The sequence below is a fragment of the Acinonyx jubatus genome, chromosome B3 (genome assembly GCF_027475565.1).
Source record: "Acinonyx jubatus isolate Ajub_Pintada_27869175 chromosome B3, VMU_Ajub_asm_v1.0, whole genome shotgun sequence".
NCBI classification, from domain to species: Eukaryota; Metazoa; Chordata; class Mammalia; order Carnivora; family Felidae; genus Acinonyx; species Acinonyx jubatus.
The window spans coordinates 36,548,832-36,568,245 of record NC_069386.1 but is presented as its reverse complement, the minus strand read 5'-3'; the positions used below and the strand labels follow the sequence as shown (position 1 = coordinate 36,568,245).

At 35.7% G+C, this 19,414-nt stretch overlaps 1 protein-coding gene across 5 annotated transcripts in view; it reads left to right on the top strand.

Moving 5' to 3' along the window:
• PIAS1 (protein inhibitor of activated STAT 1) overlaps positions 1 to 19,414 on the top strand; it is a 119,613-nt gene that overhangs the window by 90,594 nt on the left and 9,605 nt on the right. For all 5 annotated transcript variants that reach the window (XM_015078456.3, XM_053223822.1, XM_027067617.2 and 2 more), the window contains exons 8-11: positions 5,287 to 5,360; positions 15,208 to 15,368; positions 17,141 to 17,271; positions 18,410 to 18,590. In XM_015078456.3, the coding sequence (XP_014933942.2) occupies positions 5,287 to 5,360; positions 15,208 to 15,368; positions 17,141 to 17,271; positions 18,410 to 18,590 (547 nt within the window). The remainder of the gene's footprint in view (positions 1 to 5,286; positions 5,361 to 15,207; positions 15,369 to 17,140; positions 17,272 to 18,409; positions 18,591 to 19,414) is intronic.

Here is a 19,414-nt window from a genome sequence, read left to right as displayed (position 1 = left end):
AAAATACTGGATTCTTATCTTTTCTGCACGACTTTTGCCAGCATTGTTCTCTGTGCCTCCGAACTTCCCTGTTCTTTGCCTCACTTCAGTTATACTTCGTGTTTCACTTTTTCCAGGAGGCATCTCAGAACCTCTGGAGTAGATGAGTTCACTTTCAGCTAGCTTCCTGAACACATTTCTTTTAGAGCACATTAGAGATGGTCCCACTGAGCAGCTCAGCTCTCAACTAGACTCTGAGTTTCTCTGGGCAGGAATTTAATCTTATTTATCTTCGAATTCCTCATGCACAGTTCCTAGCACATAGTAGATACTCAGATTTTTGTTGAGGTAAACTGATTTAAAGAAATCCAGAATAAAAATTTGGTCTCTGTGCCTGTTTCCTTGCCTAAATAAAGTATTGAATTTAATATATTCAGTTGTTTACAACCTTAAAGTTCTAAAAGGATTACTATAAAATAGTCTGATATTAAGGAATGATAGAACTTATTAAAAAAAAAAAAAAGCTAGAGCAACAGAAATAGAAAAATCTGTGATGATGGAAATGTACATCTGCCCTGCCCCATGGGTTAGCTGCCAGCAACATGTGCCTGTTGAGTTCTGAAATGTGACCAGTGCAACTCAGGAACTGAATTTTAAATTATATTTAATTTAAACTCAAATATAGCCATGTGTGACGACTAGTTGCTAACTCTCATAGGTCATGGCAACAGAGATTTTTAAAAAGATTAATTTTAATGTGGCTAGCTATAACTTCATTATAGGTCATATAATAAGATACTGTTACCACTGCACTCACAGTGACACAGGAAAACTTTAATTCCTAGAAGACTTGCCCCATGTTGTTTGATGTTGCAGGGTAAAATATTGTAACCTGTATTTATTTTTTACTTCCTTGCCCTCACATTATAAGGACTTTGCTTATTTTATTTTTCCTTACTTGCTGTGACTAAATTTAACATGATTTTCTTTCCTGTCTCTCTTTTTTCTTTTGTTTTTTTTTTATTGAGGTATAATTTACAAAAGTAAAAATTCACCTTTTGAATTGTACAGTTTGATGAATTTTATAGGTGTACGCAATCATGAACCACTGCCACAATCAAAATATAGAACGTCCTTCATCCCAGAAAGTTCCCCTGTGGCCCCTTGCAGTTCATCTCAGCCCCTTATTCCTAGTTCCTATAACCATTGATGTGATTTCTGTCTCTGTAATTTTGTCTTTTCTAAAATGTCAGGTATCTCAAGGCCTGCAGCATGGACCTTTTTATGTCTGATTTCTTTAACTTAGTATAATGGCTTCTGAGGTTCATCCATGTAGGGTTTTTTTTCTCTTTATTACTTAGTATTCCATTTACCTGAATCATCATTTGTGTATCCACTTATCAGTTGACGGACGTTTAGGTTGTTTCTAGTTTTGCGCTGTCATAAATAAAGCTGCTAAAATGTTTACGTTTTCCATATGGATATCCCACTTTTGTGGACATATGTTTTTATTTCTCTTGGGTAATTAGGACTCGGTTTGCTGTCACATGATATGACTGGCAGTTTCTTATAAAATGCATATGCCATTTTTGCATTCCCACCAACAGTGTATGCGATTTCAAGTTTTTCTGCATCTTCACTACCACTTGGTATTGTCAGGTTGCTTTGCGTTTCAGCTGTTTTGGTCAGTGTGTAGTTGTATCTCATTGTGATTGTAATTTGCATTTTCCTAATGATTAATGATGCCTTCTGCTTATTTGCTGTCCTGATAGCTTCTTTGATGCAATGTCTGTTCAGATCTTTTCCCCATTTCTTTTTATATAATAGTTGTGCTTTTTGCATACTGTGAAGTCTTTGCCTAACCTAAGCTCACAAATATTCTTTTTTTAAATTAATTTTTGTATATGATGCAAGGTAAGGTTAGAGCTTCATTTTCCCCATATAGATACCCAGTTCCAACAACATTTTTGAAAAAAGCTGTCTTTTTCTGCATTTAATCACCTTTCAAAAACCCAATTTGACCATAGATGTAGAATCTGTTTCTGGACTCTGTTATTTTTCCTTGACCTATATGTCTGTTCCTATGCCAATTCAACAGTCATGATTAGTGAGTCTTGAAGTCAAATAGTCTTCCAACTTTGTTTTCAGAATTGTTGGCTAAGTCAATTGTAAGTCGATATGTAAAAAGATTATGATACAGTATGTCAACTACACTTCAACTAAAATTAAAAAGACAGTCTATATTAACCAAATAGAGTTTATTCCAGGAATATTAGGTTCATACAATATATGTGAAAATCAATCAGTATAATTCACCTTCTCAGCAAACTTAACAAAAAGAAAAAATTACATGATCATCTCCATTGATGCAAGAGAAACATTGGTCAAAATTCAGTATCTATTCATGATAAAATTCTCAGCAAAATAGAAGAGAAGGGAGCTGTCTCAGTGTAACAAATGATATTTACAAAAAGCCTTTAGCTAATATTATAGTTAATGGTGAGAAATTAGAATGCTTTACCCCCATGATTGGGAAAAAGGGAAGAGTATCAGCTCTTAATATTTTTGTTCAGCATTGCCTTTGCGATCCTAGCTAGCACAGTAAAGCAAGAAAAAAAAGCACAATAAAGCAACAGATTAGAAATGAATAAATAATTACTGTCTTTATTTGAAGATGACTTCATTGTGTGTGTAGAAAACAACTTAAAGAATCTATTAAAAAGCAACTAGAGCTAATATTAATTTAAGCAAGGTTGCAGAATACACAATTTGTAAATCAGTTGTATTTCTGTTAGCACTGAACAACTGAAAAGTGAAATTAAAAAAACAAAGAGTTTACTGTAACATCCAGAAGTATGAAATACTTAGGAATATGTCACACAAAATATTTGTATTCTGAAAACTTCGAAACAATGCTGAGAAAAATTAAAATAAGACCTGAATAATGGGGAGATATGACATGTTAATGGATCAGAACATTCAGTATTGTTATTGTAAAGATGTCAGTTCTCTTCAAAATGACCTGTACATTAAATTCAGTCCAATTAAGATCCTAGTAGAATCTTGAAAAGTATCTTTACATGAAAGGATTGACTAAGATTGAGTCTATAAGGGCAAAGGCAAAAGCAAAGCTTTTTTTTAAATAGAAGTTGACAAGCTGATTCTAAAATAATTTCATAAAACCCTGCCATCTCCTAGAGAAAGTGAAAATACAAATGACATTTTTAAAAAGAGTAGCAGTAGCTAATATTTATTGAGGGTGATTGATATTAGGTTATTTTAAAGCATTTTGTGTGTATTAACTCATTTAATGCTTGGAACATTGCTATAAAGTGCTGTTGTTACCATTTACAAGTTGATGCAACTGAGGCACAGAAATGTTAAATGACCGGACTAAAGTCTGAATTCTAAGTTAGGCTGTATTCTTTCTTTTCTTTTCTTTTCTTTTCTTTTTTTTTTAAGATCCTGTATTCTTAACCACTACTTCAGGTTGCCTCGCCTGTTTCAATTTCTTTGGGAAGTACTAAACACTGAACTCTGTTTTGCATAAGGTTGATATTATGGTCTGTGTTACTGCTTCATTTCAGTGAAAGTTTAAATAGATCAAGTCCATATTGTTCTCATTGCTGTTTGTAGGGTGGTGATAGGGTGCTGCAGGTATGCGGAATGGTCAGTAATCACATTACAATTCTATTTACATGTTTATGTTACTTTTAAAAAGATACTGTTTGTTAAATGTATCTTTATAAGAAAGGATTGACTAAGATTGGGTCTATAACGGTACAGGTATAGTTTCCATAATTGACATATGATATATAGCATAAGTGATATGATAACTATATTTCCCAAACTAAAACCCGGGGATTTTATGCCTTTTCAGGTGTGGGATGCAGACTATGAGTTATATATATTTCAGACACTTGGAATTTCCAGACTAAATGAAATGACCTTTAAGCTGGGCATCAGAATCACATCTGGAGCTTTTAAAAAACAACCAGTTGGTGTCCCTCTTCCCCATTCTGACTCAGTGAGCAATTATAAGTTACAGAACTCTATAGGTAGTTCTAATGTGCATCATAGTTGAGATTCACTAATTTATGGAGATAGATAGACTATCTAAAATGTAGACCATCTCAAAAAAAAAAAAATCCAGATTGTAAAGATCACCATGTTTAATAAAGGCGGGACTCTTCATTCTCATAAATGGTTATCAGCACAATAGACATCTACTCTGAAATCATTCTTCCTTATCTGAGTACTTTTCTGCTCCCCATTTTCTTAATTCTACTATATATTAACTTTCTAGTCACACTTAGTTGTGCCACAGCTCTGAACTTCTGGAATTGACTATGTACACAACCACTCCCACTTGGGCCTCCCCTTACACATACAGACTTCAGAGTCATTGTGGAACAATGTCTAAAATTATTGGAGTACTACCATTTAGGCATTTCCAGTCTCAACTCAGTGTTGAAATTTAATTAAAGTTCCAAATTGAAGTTTTCAGAAGTAAATATGTGTCTCAGGATTCCAGGCGAGAAATATAAAGGTCCTTTACACTCCTTTAAGACTGACAGAAAGTAGCAGAATAGCCATTATTACTAGTACCCTATCTCTTAAGAACCTCAGGAAGTTTGAACTGAAGAGACCCAGAGATTATCTAGTGTGTGAGTTCTTATTTGCTAGAAGCAAATAAGGAGAGGAGAATTGACTTGACTAAAATATTAGCATAATTAGTTTATGGATAAATAAGTATAACACTGAAATAATTATGTGGGAGAAAAGAAATTGAGCTTTTTTATAATTTGAAAGTAGAATTAATAGAAAAATAGAAAAATTTAATAATGAAAAATAGAATAATTAATATAGTGTATAAGATGTATTAATTATTTTGTAATCTGAGCTTTGGAAAAATTTATAAATGCTGATAATTCTATTATCTACACTGTTGATTAATTTCTTATAATATTGGTCATAATTCAAAAGAAAGAACAACTTTATCCGGTTTCTTAGAATTATAAAAGGAAAGGATTCTGCCGTCAGGTGAATATGTCAGTTTACTATACAGATTTCCTTTATGTTAATGCAATGCAGTTTTTGTTCAATGGATGAGAAGAAGTTATAAACCATGTAATTGTTTTTATCTTTCCATTCAATTAATTGGAAATAATTGAACGGACTATTTTTGAGTTCATTTTTTTTAAGCTTCCTCATTTTAAGTTCCTTATTCTTTTTCTAATGTTGCATCACTGATGTATCTTTAATCAACATGTTCTGTTTGTTTGTCTTCTCTTCAATGAATGTCAGTTAAAGAGAAATTGACTGCGGATCCAGACAGTGAAATAGCTACAACCAGCCTAAGGGTTTCTCTACTGTGTCCAGTAAGTGTTAACTAATATTTGCCTTTCAGAAGAGTCAACATACATTTTTCTCCTTTCATGAAGTATTCCTGGTATTTGCAGTATTATGTTTTACTTTTGAAATGTGCCCACCTTTGTCACAGTTTCTGAAAAGTAGAAAGACATTATTATTTAGTCATAGGGTTTGGAATCTAACCAAATTATTAAGTCCATAAAAATTTTCTACTCTTAGTAAGATATATTTAAATATTGCTTGTGACTCATGATTGTCTCTCAGACTCAAGTGTAAAGTGTTCAAATAAGGAATATGTATTATCTTGGTGTATTTATTAAAATTGCATTTTTTAATGTTTGTTTTAATTTATTTTGAGAGAGTGAGTGAACAAGCAGATAAGAAGCAGAGAGAGAGGGAGAGAGAGAATCCCAAGCAGACTGCACTGTTAGCAAGGAGCCTGACGTGGGGCTCCGAACTCACAGTGAGATCATGACCAGAGCCGAAATCGAGTCAGATGCTTAACTGACTGAACCATCCAGGCATTCCTAAAATTACATTTTTAAAAATAATATCCTTTCGAATAGAAATCTAACCATGACTTACTCACACATTAAGTTTAACCATTTTGCCAACAGTGTCTACGTTGTAAGAATCCACCGATTAAAAACCGTTCTATTTAGCCTGAATAACTGAATTGATTATGCATGAAAAAACAGAAATATTTTTAAACCAGAAAATGAGGTCAAAATCATTTGTACAAAATGAATATAAATAAGGCCCAAAGCATACCAGGATGATTAAACTTGTAGTGAAAAAGTTTCCCCCAAAGATGTGATAAGATTTATTTCTTGGGGGCACCTGGGTGGTTCAGTCGGTTAAATGTCCAACTCTTGATTTCGGCTCAGGTCATGATCTCATGATTGATGAGATTGAGACCCATGTTGGGCTCTGCACTGATAGCATGGAGCCTGCCTGGGATTCTCTCTTTCTCTTACTCTCTCTCTCCCTTCCTCCCTCCCTCCCTCTCTCTCTCTGATCTTCCTCCACTTGTGCACTCTCTTTCTCAAAATAAATAAGCGAACATTTTTTCAAAAAGCTTTATTGCTTAACTAGTTTGATGTTAGGCCCACCAGTTGTAGGAGTGGTAATTGAATGTGGTTTTCATACAAAAATATGTGAAAAACTAGGAGTGAATTACTTTGACATTTTAATTACCTTTTTATAATTAATCAAATTAATCATACCTAAATTAGGGAGAAAGTGTGAAGACTAAGAGGACACAGCTGTTTCCTGATTTGCCTGGATTGTTCAGGCAGACTTGGTATTGAAAGCTTTGAATATTGAAATCCGACTAATCTAAGACAAAGATGAAGTTATTGTATTCTTAAATAAACAAAGAATTGAAACAAATTAAATGTTATTTGTCCTACATCTTAGTCTTTTATAATTTATAAAATCTCAAACACAATATGAAAAAGTCATTAGCTCTTGAATTCATTTAAAATACTATATTTGATGTAGCTCTTAAAAAACTTTTTTGCCTTGTAATTATTGCTAAGGGAACCCGTCTTCATTATTAAGCTTTTGTAAAATTACAGAAATACAGTGGAGTTAATAAAACCCACCAAATCCTATCATTTGGCATATATCCTTCTACCTTTTTATTCCTTATTATATCTAGTCTTTCATAGGCAAATTGTTTTGACTCCAGCCTTTTTATATTATTATTAAAATGATTTCCCAAATACATGATGTAATTGCTGACAGAGCTAAAGGGAGAACTAGAAAGCAACACAATAATAGCAGAAAACTTGATACCCCACTTTCAGTTATAAGTAAAATAACCAGCCAGAAAGTCACTAAGGAGGCAGAGGACTTAAACATTATAGACCAATTGGACCTTACAAAGTAGGTCCAACAACAGTAGATTACATAATCTTCTTAAGTGCAGTTGGAACATTCTTCAAGGTAGATCACGTGTTAGGGCACAAAACAAGCCTTAACAAGTTTAAGTCATACAAAGTATCTTCTCTGACAACAATGGGATGAAACTAGAAATCAGTAGCAGAAGGAAAACATGAAAATCCACAAACAGATGGAAATTAAACAACACACTCTTAAACAACCAACGTGTCAAAGAAGAAGTCACAAATAATCAGGAGACAGATGAGAATGAAAGCAAAATATACCAAAACTTATGGGATGCAGCAAACGCAGCAGGAAGAGGGAAGTTTATAGTAGTTAATACTTACGTTAAAAAAGGAAAGATCTCAAACAACAGCCTAACATTATGCCTCAAGATACTAGAAAAAGAAAAAAAAAAAAAAAAAAAAAGCAACTAAACCCAAAGTCAGCAGAAGGAAGGAAATAACCAAGATTTGCAGAGAGATAAATGAAACAGAGAATAGAAAAACAATAGGAAAAAAAAACCCCAAAAAACCAATGAGACTGAGAGTTGGTTTTTCAAAACAATCAACAAAATTGTCAAACCCTTAGTTAGACCAAGCAAAAAGAGGGGAGACTCCAGTAGCTAAAATGAGAAATGAAAGAGAAGATACTACAACTGATGATCTAATATGACAGAAATAAAAAGGATTGTAACAAACTACTATGAACAGTTATATTCCAACAGACTGGATAACTTAAATAGATAAATCCTAGAAACATACAACCTACCAAGACTGAATCATGAAGACATAAGAAACCTGAACCTATACCTAGTGAAGCAATTGAAGCACCAATCAAAAATCTCCCAACAGAGAAAAAAGTCCAGCACCCCAGTGCCCTCACCAGAGAATCCTACCAAACGTTTAGAGATAACACCAATCCTTTTTAAACTTTTCCAAAGAATCGAAGAGGAGAGAATACTCCCAAACTCATTCTCTGAAGTCAACATTACCCTCATCCCAAAACCAGACACATTAAAAAAAATCACACACCATGACCAAGTAGGATCTGTAGCTGGAATGTAAAGATGGGTCAGCATACAAAAATGAATCAATGTGATATACCACATTACCAAAATGAAGGACAAAAACCACATGATTATCTTAATGCAGAAAAGCATTTCAGTACCCTTTTGTCCTAAAACCACTCAGCCACCCAGGAATAGGAGGAAGCCTTTGCAACATAATAAAAGCTGTACCTGAAAAGCCCACAGTGAACATGGTACTCAGCACAGAATGACTGAAAGTTCTTCCCCTAAGATCAGGAACAAGAATGCTCACCCTCATCGCTGCTGTTCAACACAGTACTGGAAATTCTAGCCAGAGCAATTACACAAGAAAAAGAAATAAAACATATAAATTGGAAAGGAAGTAAAATCATCTCTGTTCATAGATGACATGATCTATTGTATAGAAAACCCTAAAGATTCCACAAAAAACTGTTAGAACTAATAAGCAAATTCAGCAGGATACAAAATCTTAGTTGTGTTTCTAAATACTAGCAGTCAGCAATCCAAAATGGAAATTAAGAAAACAGTCCCATTTATGATTACATCAAAAAGAATAATATTCTCAGGAAGAACCTTAACCATGGAAACAAAAGACTTGTACACTGAGAACTATGAAACATTGCTGAAAGAAACTAAAGAAGACATAAGTAAATGGAAATTTCGACATCCCAGGTCCATGGATTAGAGGCTGAATATTGTTAAAATATTCTACCCGAAGTGATTTACAGATTCAGTGCAATCCTATCAAAATCCCAATAGAGCGGTGTCTAGGTTGAGCGTCTGACTCTTGATTTCGACTCAGGTTGTGATCTCATGGTTCATGAGTGCAAGCCCTGTATCAGGATTCTGTCTCCCTCTGTCTCTGTAACCCTCCCCTGCTCGTACTCACGCTCTCTCTCTCTCTCAAAAATAAACATTAAAAAAAAAAAAAATCTCAATGGCATTTTTTGCAGAAAATGGAAAGAAAATCTTAAAATTCCTGTGGAATCTCAAAGGACCCCAGGGAGCCAAAGCAATATCTTAATGAAAACAGAGTTTGAACCCTCACATTCCCTGATCTCAAAACATACTACAAAGCAACAGTAATTAAGATGGTGTGGCTTGGACATAAGATAGATAATGTAGACTAATGGGACAGAATAGAGAACTCAGAAACAAACTCTTGTATTTATGGGCCAAGTTCCTTTTCAACAAGAGTGCCAGGAAATGACAGTCTCTTTAACAAATGGTGTTGAGAAAACTGGGTATTCATATGAAAAATAAGGAATTGGACCCTTACTTTACACCATATGCAAAAGATAACTCAAAATGAATTAAAGACCTAAAACCTAAGACCTTGAACTTTTAAACTCCTAGAAGAAAATGTAGGGAAAAGCTTCATTGAATTTCACAATGATTTCTTGGATATAACACCAAAAGCACAGGCAACAAAAGCAAAAATAGACAAACGGACTGTCCCAAACTTTAGAAACTTCTGCATGTCAACAAAACAAACAAAACAACTGAGTGAAAAGACAACCTGTGGAATGGAAGATCATTGCAAATCATATATCTGATAAGGGGTTAACATCTGGAATATATAAGACACTTATATACCTCAACAAGAACAATAACAAAACAACCTGATTTAAAAATGGTCAAAGGACTTGAATAGAGAGTTCTCTAAAGAAGATTTACAAATGGCCAATAAACACATAGAAAGATGTTCTACGTTGCTAATCACTAAGGAATTGCAAATCAAAACTGCATGAGTTATCTCTTCATACCCATCAGGATGGCCACTATTAAAAGAAGATAGCAGGTGTTGGTGAGGATGCAGAGGCACTGGAACTCATGCGCACTGTTGGTGGGAATGTAAAATGCTGCAGCCCTTATGGAAAACAGTATGGAAGTTTCTCAGGAAAAATTAAAAATAAGATTACCCCATGGTCCAGCAATTCCTTTTCTGGGTATATATCCAAAAGAACTTAAAGCAGGATCTCGAAGAGGTAATTTGCACACCCATGTTCATTACAACATGATTCGTAATAGCCAAGAGGTTATTATAATCCAAATGTATATTGAGAGATGAATGGACAAAGAAAATATGGTATATACATACAACGGAATATTATGTGGCATTTAAAAAGAAGAAAACCATGTCATATGCTACAACGTGGATGAAACTCTAAATCATTCTGATAAGCAAATAAGCCAGTCACAAAAAAAGGAATACTCTATGATTCCACTCATATGAAGTATCTAAAGCAGTCAAAATCATAGAAACAGGAAATAGGTGATTGCCAAGGGCTGAGGGGAGGAGGAATCAGTGGTTATAGAATTTCAGTGTTGCAAGATGAAAAAGTTCTAGACATCTCTTGCACAACAATGGGAATATACTTAACACTACTGAATTGCATGCTTAGAAACGGTTATAGTGTTAAATTTCATGTTACATGCTTTACCACAGTAAAAAAATATAGGCCGCAGAGTCATGGGGTGGATTCTTAAATAACTAGGTAAATGTTATAATAGACTATGGTGTAAAGGAAGCTGGCATTTTTTAACATTTAGGAAAATGGCTCACAAACCAAGTGAGTGGAAGGTAGGAAGAAGACAAAGATTAAAAACAAACAAAAAAAGATACCTGCTTATCCTCCCCTCCTTCCCCCAAGCCCCAATTTATCTATTTTCCCCTTCCATGTGTTTTCTTGTCATCCCATTTCATTACAGAATACCAGGTTAGAGACTATGAGAAATTTAGAAAAGTGCAGAAGCTTCATTTCCCATTTAAATCACTGGAAGAAGTCTTGTTTTTCTGCAGTCTCCTTTTAACAGCGTTTACAGTTGTTCTAATATATATGATGTTTATATCATTAGATGAAGCATTTATTCACATAAATGAGCACTGTAATATAAATCTTGATGTTTTTACTTATAGAACTAGTTCTAAATTTTATAGTTCAGGTGATCTCTATATTATTAGAAAATGTTAATCACGTTTTGCCACTTGCACCTCTTAATTTAGTGCACCAGCTTTTAATTTTTCTTTCCATATCACCACTGTTTCTTCCCTTTTTAGTTTCAACAGTTTTAGCAGTTCATTTTAAATTGACATCTGCTTTTAAAATTCAGGATATAGAAAAAAACTATGTATATATAATCCATAATTATAATACTTTTATGGATTTCTATTTGGCTAAAGGGAAAATCCCTTTACAATTATTCTGGAACATTAAGGCAGTATATTTTAGGTATGTTTTTATTCTAAAAAGTAAAACTTAGTAATGACAACTCATCTATATATCAAATTTATAGAATAATAAAAAAGATTTGTTCCCTTTGAAATATGTAAATATGATGTCTGACTGTGCATTTGAATTGCCCTTGTTGTGATATACACAGCTCAAAATAAATGAGTTTCTGTTGTTTGTGAACATTTAGCTAAAGGCAATGAAAATAATTAGAAATGTTTTTGTTCTTTGGGAATATTTTAGTTCTGATTTATTAAAAATACAGCTGGAAGAATGTTTGAGAACCTACTTTGTAAGATATTCCCCAGACCTATGAACTTCAATACAAATGACTTGGAGTTGATAAAAGAAAAAAATAAACTCCTTGGGAATTTATTTATGAAATGATGACGATGAAGAAAAAGTGAAATTATTCTTGATATCACTATTCCTTTCTTTTTACCAGATTTAAAAATACATATTATTGGCTCTCTAAGGTCCTTTGGACATAAGCTAGCTTGAACATCTCTAGGGTATAGGGTATTTTCTCTTACAGCGCCATCAGTTACTAAGTAGTACAATTATATATTATAGTAGGGCTAGTGGCATTGGAAAACTTGTTTGGGGGTTGCGTACAGAGTGTTTATTTGCAAATGATGCAAATATCCAATGTCCTATGAAGGAAAAAGGGGAATTTGTAATTATGAGATGAAGATGTTTAAAGCCCTGCTCTTCTCCTAATACCATGTTAGAGAAGTCAGTGTCCATTTGTAGATAAATATTTAGGATTTAGAGATTGTTTTTAAAATCAGAAGTATGGGGAGTATTACCACATAACAGTTACTTCGTGATTCTTTGAAGCAAAGCGTTTTGTGACAGCTAATCAACAGTGCATTTGCAAGGGAACTTTTCTTTTTCTGTCCCCATTTATAAATGTGTTTCCTGCAGCATTCACTTAGCAGTGTTCCTTAAAAATTCTGTAAACAGATTTGTCAGTGTGGCTGATCATAAGGGCTTGAGAGTTACTCTCTCACCAAAAAGGTGAGCTGACCAAGTGAGGATTATGAGGGGGGAGGGAGGCATGTGAGACGATGGTTTAGAGAGTTAACTGCTTTTCAGAGTATAAGTTCTGTGGCTGTGTGGCTTGCATTCTGAAAATAGTCTTCTTCCTTCGGATCCATTGTCTTCATAAACTATCAGAAGTGGCTCACTAGTTCTGTACTACATGGACTTTATCCACAATTACTTTATTTGTCTAGGATTTTCAAGTCTGTGATTTCTCTACTTAGTATTTAAGCGGTAGGAATTTTATTTCACAGGTAAGTTAAGGTGTGCTTTAAGATATAAAAAATTAATTTAGCATCACCATCCAGATTGTTCTTTGGAAAATGTTTCTAGACTAATGCAGCATGTCTTAGCTAACAGCAAATAGGTATTCTTCTGTTATAAGAACTAGTTTGTCCTTTTTGGCCATTTTATCAGGTGCTTGTGTAAATCAAATCATAAAAATTGAATAGAAGAGTAGAAAGGAGTAATGAGTTGCCTAATCTTATGTGAGCACAGAATGGAAGAAGTACTGAGCTGAAATGGGGGTGTGTCTCCCGCTAGCTGACAAAGTAATTGGAAGCAAATAGTGGCTCTGTAGTTTTATTGGAATGGGGGAACATATACTGAGCACTTACCATGTGTCCGGCAGCATACAGTAAATACAGTTTAAATCCCACAGTCTTAAGATGTAGATGGTATTTTTATCCCCATTTTACAAAGCTGAGGCTCAGGGAGACTAAATGACATTCAGGATTCACACACTACCTAGGCGTGGCCAGGATTCAAACCTAGGCAGTCTAACTCCAGAATTCGTACTCGGGACAGGCTCATAAAGTGCTGTGTAGGGCCTCACACTCTCCATGAGTGCTCCCTCCCAGAGCTGCTCAGCGAGCACAAAGCCTTAAGTGTCCACACACAGGACCGTCTTCCTGCTGTATATAGCACATACGTTTCCAGGTGCCAGGGATGAGGAACTGAGTCGGGTGTGTTTCTGGTAGAAGGCGACAGATACATAAACAGATAGTACATTATCACGCACAGGGTGGGGTGGGCACCCAGAGAAAGGAGCTGTCCGTTTTCTCTGTGTCTCCCCTGTCCATGCTTCTGACACGGAGCTGGCGCTACTCCCTTCTCACCAGTTTATGGCACATTCTGGGTCCTGTTTTGTTCTCGATCACTACATCCTGTTGAAGTGAGGAGGAAGCAGTGTTACTTTGGAGATAGAAAAAGAGGCCCAGAAAGGTTAAGTGCCTTTCCTAGAGGCACAGTAAATCATTGGTACCAGAACAATAATTTAGGACCACAAATGACAGCTAATTTCCTTGGTAGACTAGGAAATTGCACATTTTCCTGAAATTCTTCTGAGCCAAAACTCTTTTCCTCTTTTTTTCCGCATTTAACTCCTACCCTTTTCAAGCCTTTATATTTTTCAAGCTTGCAGATTATGTCCAGAATCTTTTCCTGGTTCGCAAACAGTGTGGTTATTGAAAGTAGATAACTTTCATACTGTATAGCCATTGTAGCCTTTGGGCAGGGGGGCAGGGAACGGTGGCAACCCAGCTGCACCGTGTGAGGTGGCCCCCAGGAAAGGAGTTGTGATACAGCAGCTTGCAGTGTGGCTTCCGTGCCCGGGGCGCAAGCTACCATCTCAGGGACCGGATGAAGTAGGTTTCATTTTTCATAGGGCAGACTATTGAGCCTCAGCTTAAGGCGAGAAGAGGAAGTCTCATAACATGGTGGAGAGCTAGGTCTAGGGATGTTTGCCGAATAGTGTGTGATAATGCCCAGGGAGGGGAGAAGTACAGAGTGCACACACTCGACCTCCTTCTCAGAGCTGCCATTTGGCAACTATGCCAGACATCCTAGGGATCTCATTCAGAGATCAGGTTGAACGTCTTCATATCTGTTATCTTGCAGTATTTAATGTGACATTCTTTTTTCATTTCCTCAAATCCTTTGTAAAGTGGTTTATAACTTTTTTAGATGAGGGACTACTCTGGGAATTTGGTGACAGCGCTCTTTTTGGAAAAATGTACACCCTTACAGAATTTGGCATATAATTTTAAGGGCTTCATGGTTCTTTCCCCCAAAAGCTAATCTGTGAGCTATGGATGTGAGGTGGAATAACCCTTGATGTAGACTTTCTTATTTTATTTTATTTTATTTTATTTTATTTTATTTTATTTTATTTTATTTTATTTTATTTTATTTTATTTTTTTAATGTTTATTTATTTTTGAGAGAGAGAGAGAGAGAGAGACACAGACTGTGAGTTGTGGAGGGGCAGAGAGAGAGGGAGACACAGAATCTGAAGCAGGCTCCAGGCTCTGAACTGTCAGCATAGAGCCTGACACGGGGCTCAAACCCATGAACCGTGAGACCTCAACTTGAGCCAAAGTCGGACACTTAACCAGCTGAGCCACCCAGGTGCCCCTGTAGACTTTCCAGAGTCACTGTGTTTAATATCTAAAGAAATGCTATAATTTTTTAATATGTAGGGTCCATAGGAAATGTATTTAATGTTCTTTCATATTGATGAAAAGTAAATACAATACGCTTTAAGTCAGAATACATACACATTGCGTTTCAGGAGATTTTTATCAAAACTTAAATTGAATGACCATTGTCTAATATTTGCTTTTGTCTCTCTCTTTTCAAGCTTGGTAAAATGCGGCTGACAATTCCATGTCGGGCCCTAACATGTTCTCACCTACAGTGTTTTGATGCAACTCTTTACATTCAGATGAATGAGAAAAAACCAACCTGGGTTTGTCCTGTCTGTGATAAGAAGGCTCCGTATGAACACCTTATTATTGATGGGTATGTTGATTTAAAGTGTTTCCTTATACCTTGGAATGACCGTCTATTATCTGAATTTGTGATCTATCAGGTTTAGGATGAAAATTCTGCAGGTAGTGTTTTCTAAGTAGTACATTTTTAGAATTTTCATGATTCTAGAAATTAATACTTTTCAAAGTAAGTAATTAATATTGTGAGCATTTTTCCCTTTTAACTTGATGGCCTCTGTTTGGGAAGTGTATGCTTTACCGTCTGTCTCTCCCGACTTTTACCATTTAAAGTAGCACTGGCTGTAAGCAGGGTATGCTTACACCTTTTCCTAACATGAGTCCCATCTGTCCCAGCCATGTAGGCCATATTAGAGAAAGAATGAATGGCAGGACTGTGACACTCTGGCTAATTTCAGCACACCCCCATTAGGCTTTTTTAGTAGAAGCTAACCTATTTTTGCAGATTTTTCTCCTTCAGTCCTGGTTCATCATACCTGTTGCCCACTGTAAGGGCGGTAAGGGCTTCATAACTGATCAACATGCCGAATAGCAGCTTTCTTTGTTTCTGTTTCCTCTGAAGTACTTGTCTTTGTCTTTCTTGTCCGCCTACGGCATCACGATAGTCAGTTATCTTTTTTTTTTTTTTTTTTTAACACTCCTGTGTTTTCTCTGTCCTTCCAGACATCTTGGAGTGTTTCTCTAAATGCACCCCTATTTTCTAGACTCCTTTCTTGTCCTTTTTGCCGCTGAACAAGGATAAATTGTGAAAAGAAGGATCTTCTTGATATTTCCTGTACTCTAGCAAAACACTTAAGGCAGCTTATCTACAGCATTTGAGAAAACATAGGAGCCTGAAGATGTAACATAAGGAGCGGAATACATTTAGCAATACAGTGTAACCTAGAGTTTGAAAGATGTCAGGCCAAACGTGGGAAAAGAGTAAACATGTAACTTAAATGTTTTATGTTTTTTAGAAATGACAGTGATCACTGATAAATCTAAATTGAATGATATTTTACCAACTCTGTATATTATATAGCTCTAGATCCCCTCCCCCCATCAATTGGGATTTTTCTTTATTTTAAAAACCATATACTCATGTGCACATATCTATACACACATTTAAGAAAAACTGAAAAACATAGGAAAATGAAAGGGTTTTGTGGTGTATTTTCTAATTTTTGTTTTCACATAATTGTGATTGTACAGTATTAATATTTTTTAGCCTTTGGTTTCATTTCAGAATTTGACAATTTTATCCACTGTCTTGCAAATCCCATTTCTTAATATCTGCATGTTATTTTTCAAGGAGACTTAACATTCAGTACATATTTTTTGTATGTATTGCTTCAGTTTATCAAATAAGATATGCTTATTGTAGATACTTTGGACTATGCACAAGAATATAAAGGAGAAATAGAACTAGTCATAATGTCACCAGTCAGAAATAACTGCTGTTTATATACCACTCACACACAGAATTTTATTTTTAAAATGAAGAATTTTATTTTCTTGGCCTCTTCCCACTTTCTGTGTGTATTTTCCCCTATTATTAAAAATGTTTGAAAACTTCATTTTTCATAGTTACAGAATATTTGCTCATATAAGGTACCATAATTTAAGTAACTATATTCCTATTTAGCCCTAGAATTTGAGAACAAATACAACTTATCTGTTCTGCTTTCTTCTTTCTCATTTATACTTGTACAAAATATAGGAGGTCTGAATGTTTTTTGAACAGCAATACTTCTAGTCTGTTTTCATTTAAAATGTGATATTCAAAGGACCAATTGCTTTTTATAGCTTGTTTATGGAAATCCTAAAGTACTGTACAGACTGTGATGAAATACAGTTTAAGGAGGATGGCTCTTGGGCACCTATGAGATCCAAAAAGGAAGTACAGGAAGTTTCTGCCTCTTACAATGGAGTTGATGGTGAGTGCTGGTTTTCCAGAAGGGTGGGGCAGTCTCCCTGTTATTGTGTAGCCTTGATTTTTACTATTAAAATGCATATATTTCTGGGGGTGCCTGGCTGGCTCAGTGGGTAGAGCATGCGACTCTTGATTTTGGGGTTGTGAGCTTGAACCTTGTGTTGGATGTAGGGATTACTGGAAAAAAATAAGTTTTTTAAAAAAAGTACACATTTCCGAAAAACTCAGCAGTTTATGGGTAGCTCAATAACTCTATTAAATTATTGATTAAATGTTCAGAAGTAGTAAAACTCCTTTTAAATTCACTTTGCTAGCTTTAAAGTTTTTCTGGTGTAAGATTTCAAAGTAACAAACAAATAAGTCATTTGTAAGGTCATACTTTTGAAATGGTATCATTTAAAATTTTTAAGAGGTTTGGTAAAGATTAGTGAATGTTTCTTTTCCATTTATGTTATTTTTCTTGTTTTTAGTATGTTTTTGCTGGAAGGATGCTATGACATTTAAAAAGTGTTACCATACATTTCCTAAGTATCCTAGGTACATATGTAATATATGGTCTTTACCCTCAAACTGCTTTTATGTTGAAGTAGACATACATTTTGATTGTTTGCCCTAATTCAGAATTGTTGTTTTGTTTTTTTTGCTTTTAAAAAAAGGTGGGTGGGCACCTGGGTGGCTCAGTTGGTTGAGCATGGACTTCAGCTCAAGATCAGGTCATGATCTTCAGGTCATGATCTCATGGTTTGTGGGTTCGGGCCCTGCACCCAGCTCTGTGCTGACAGCTCGGAGCCTAGAGCCTGCTTCGAGTTCTGTGTCTGCCTTTCTCTCTGCCCCTCCCCCTCCTGTACTCTGTGTGTGTGTGTGTGTGTGTGTGTGTGTGTGTGTGTGTGTGTGTGTGTCTCTCTCTCTCTCTCTCAAAAAATAATAAAAAAAATTAAAAACAAAAAACTTCTAACAACCAATAATCAATAGTAGTTTTAAGCTTAGGGGAACAGAGCCACTGTTGGTTTTCTACTCTCTGCCCCTAACAACATTGTAAGTCTAAACTGTAACTGATAAACTAACCCATAGACATACTGAAGAAAAAAGAGACGTGTCGTCATGGGTCTTTTTTACCTTGTGTTTTACTCATTCCTACACAGGATGCTTGAGCTCCACATTGGAGCATCAGGTGGCTTCTCACCACCCGTCCTCAAATAAAAATAAGAAAGTGGAGGTGATTGATTTAACCATAGACAGTTCATCTGATGAAGAGGAGGAAGAGCCTTCTGCCAAGAGGACCTGTCCTTCCCTGTCTCCCACATCACCACTAAATAATAAAGGGTAAGTAACTGAGACCTTAACAAGTCATTGGGAAAGTTAATTTTGCAAATACAGTTAAAAAAAATTCTGCCAGTAGGGGCTCCTGGGTGGCTTAGTTGGTCGAGTGTCCGACTTCGGCTCAGGTCACGATCTCACGGTTTGTGGGTTCGAGCCTCACATCAGGTTTGCTGCTGTCAGCTCAGAGCCTGCTTCAGATCTTCTGTTCCCCTCTCTCTCTGTCCCTCCCCGCTCACACTCGCTCACTCTCTTTCTCTCTCTCCAAAATAAACATTAAAAAATAATAATGAAATAAAAGATCAGCCAAATGAAATGATTATGCATGATTGTGAAACTTAGTAATCAAAGAATAGGTTGGAGTTTCCCCAGGTGTGTGATATATTTGAGGGGCTGGGACAATGCGTTAAAGGAGTCCCTTGGATGCAGTATTTATCATACCAGAAGATGATTCTCGAACATTGGTTCTTAAACTTTGGTGTCTGGCAGAATCACCCAGAGCGCTCATTAAAACACACATTGCTCCCCTATTCCCACACATCTGATTCAGGAGTTGGGACTGAGAAAACTCACATCTCTCATCTGTTCTTAGGTGATCTTAATGCTGCTCGTAGGATTTAGAACATTTACGCAACGTGTGCTTTAAGATTAATCCTAGGTTGAGTATTTCAAGTAGAAAGCAGAGGAGGACCAGAGGAATGCATTAAAGCTGCCTCAGAGTGTGTAAGGCGGGCAGTGAAGGAAGCCAGAGACTAAAGTTGCAGTGCCAATGCTTTCTGTTTTGCAGACTCATTTCCCATAGTTCCCATTAGTCCCCTATCAGTACCTTG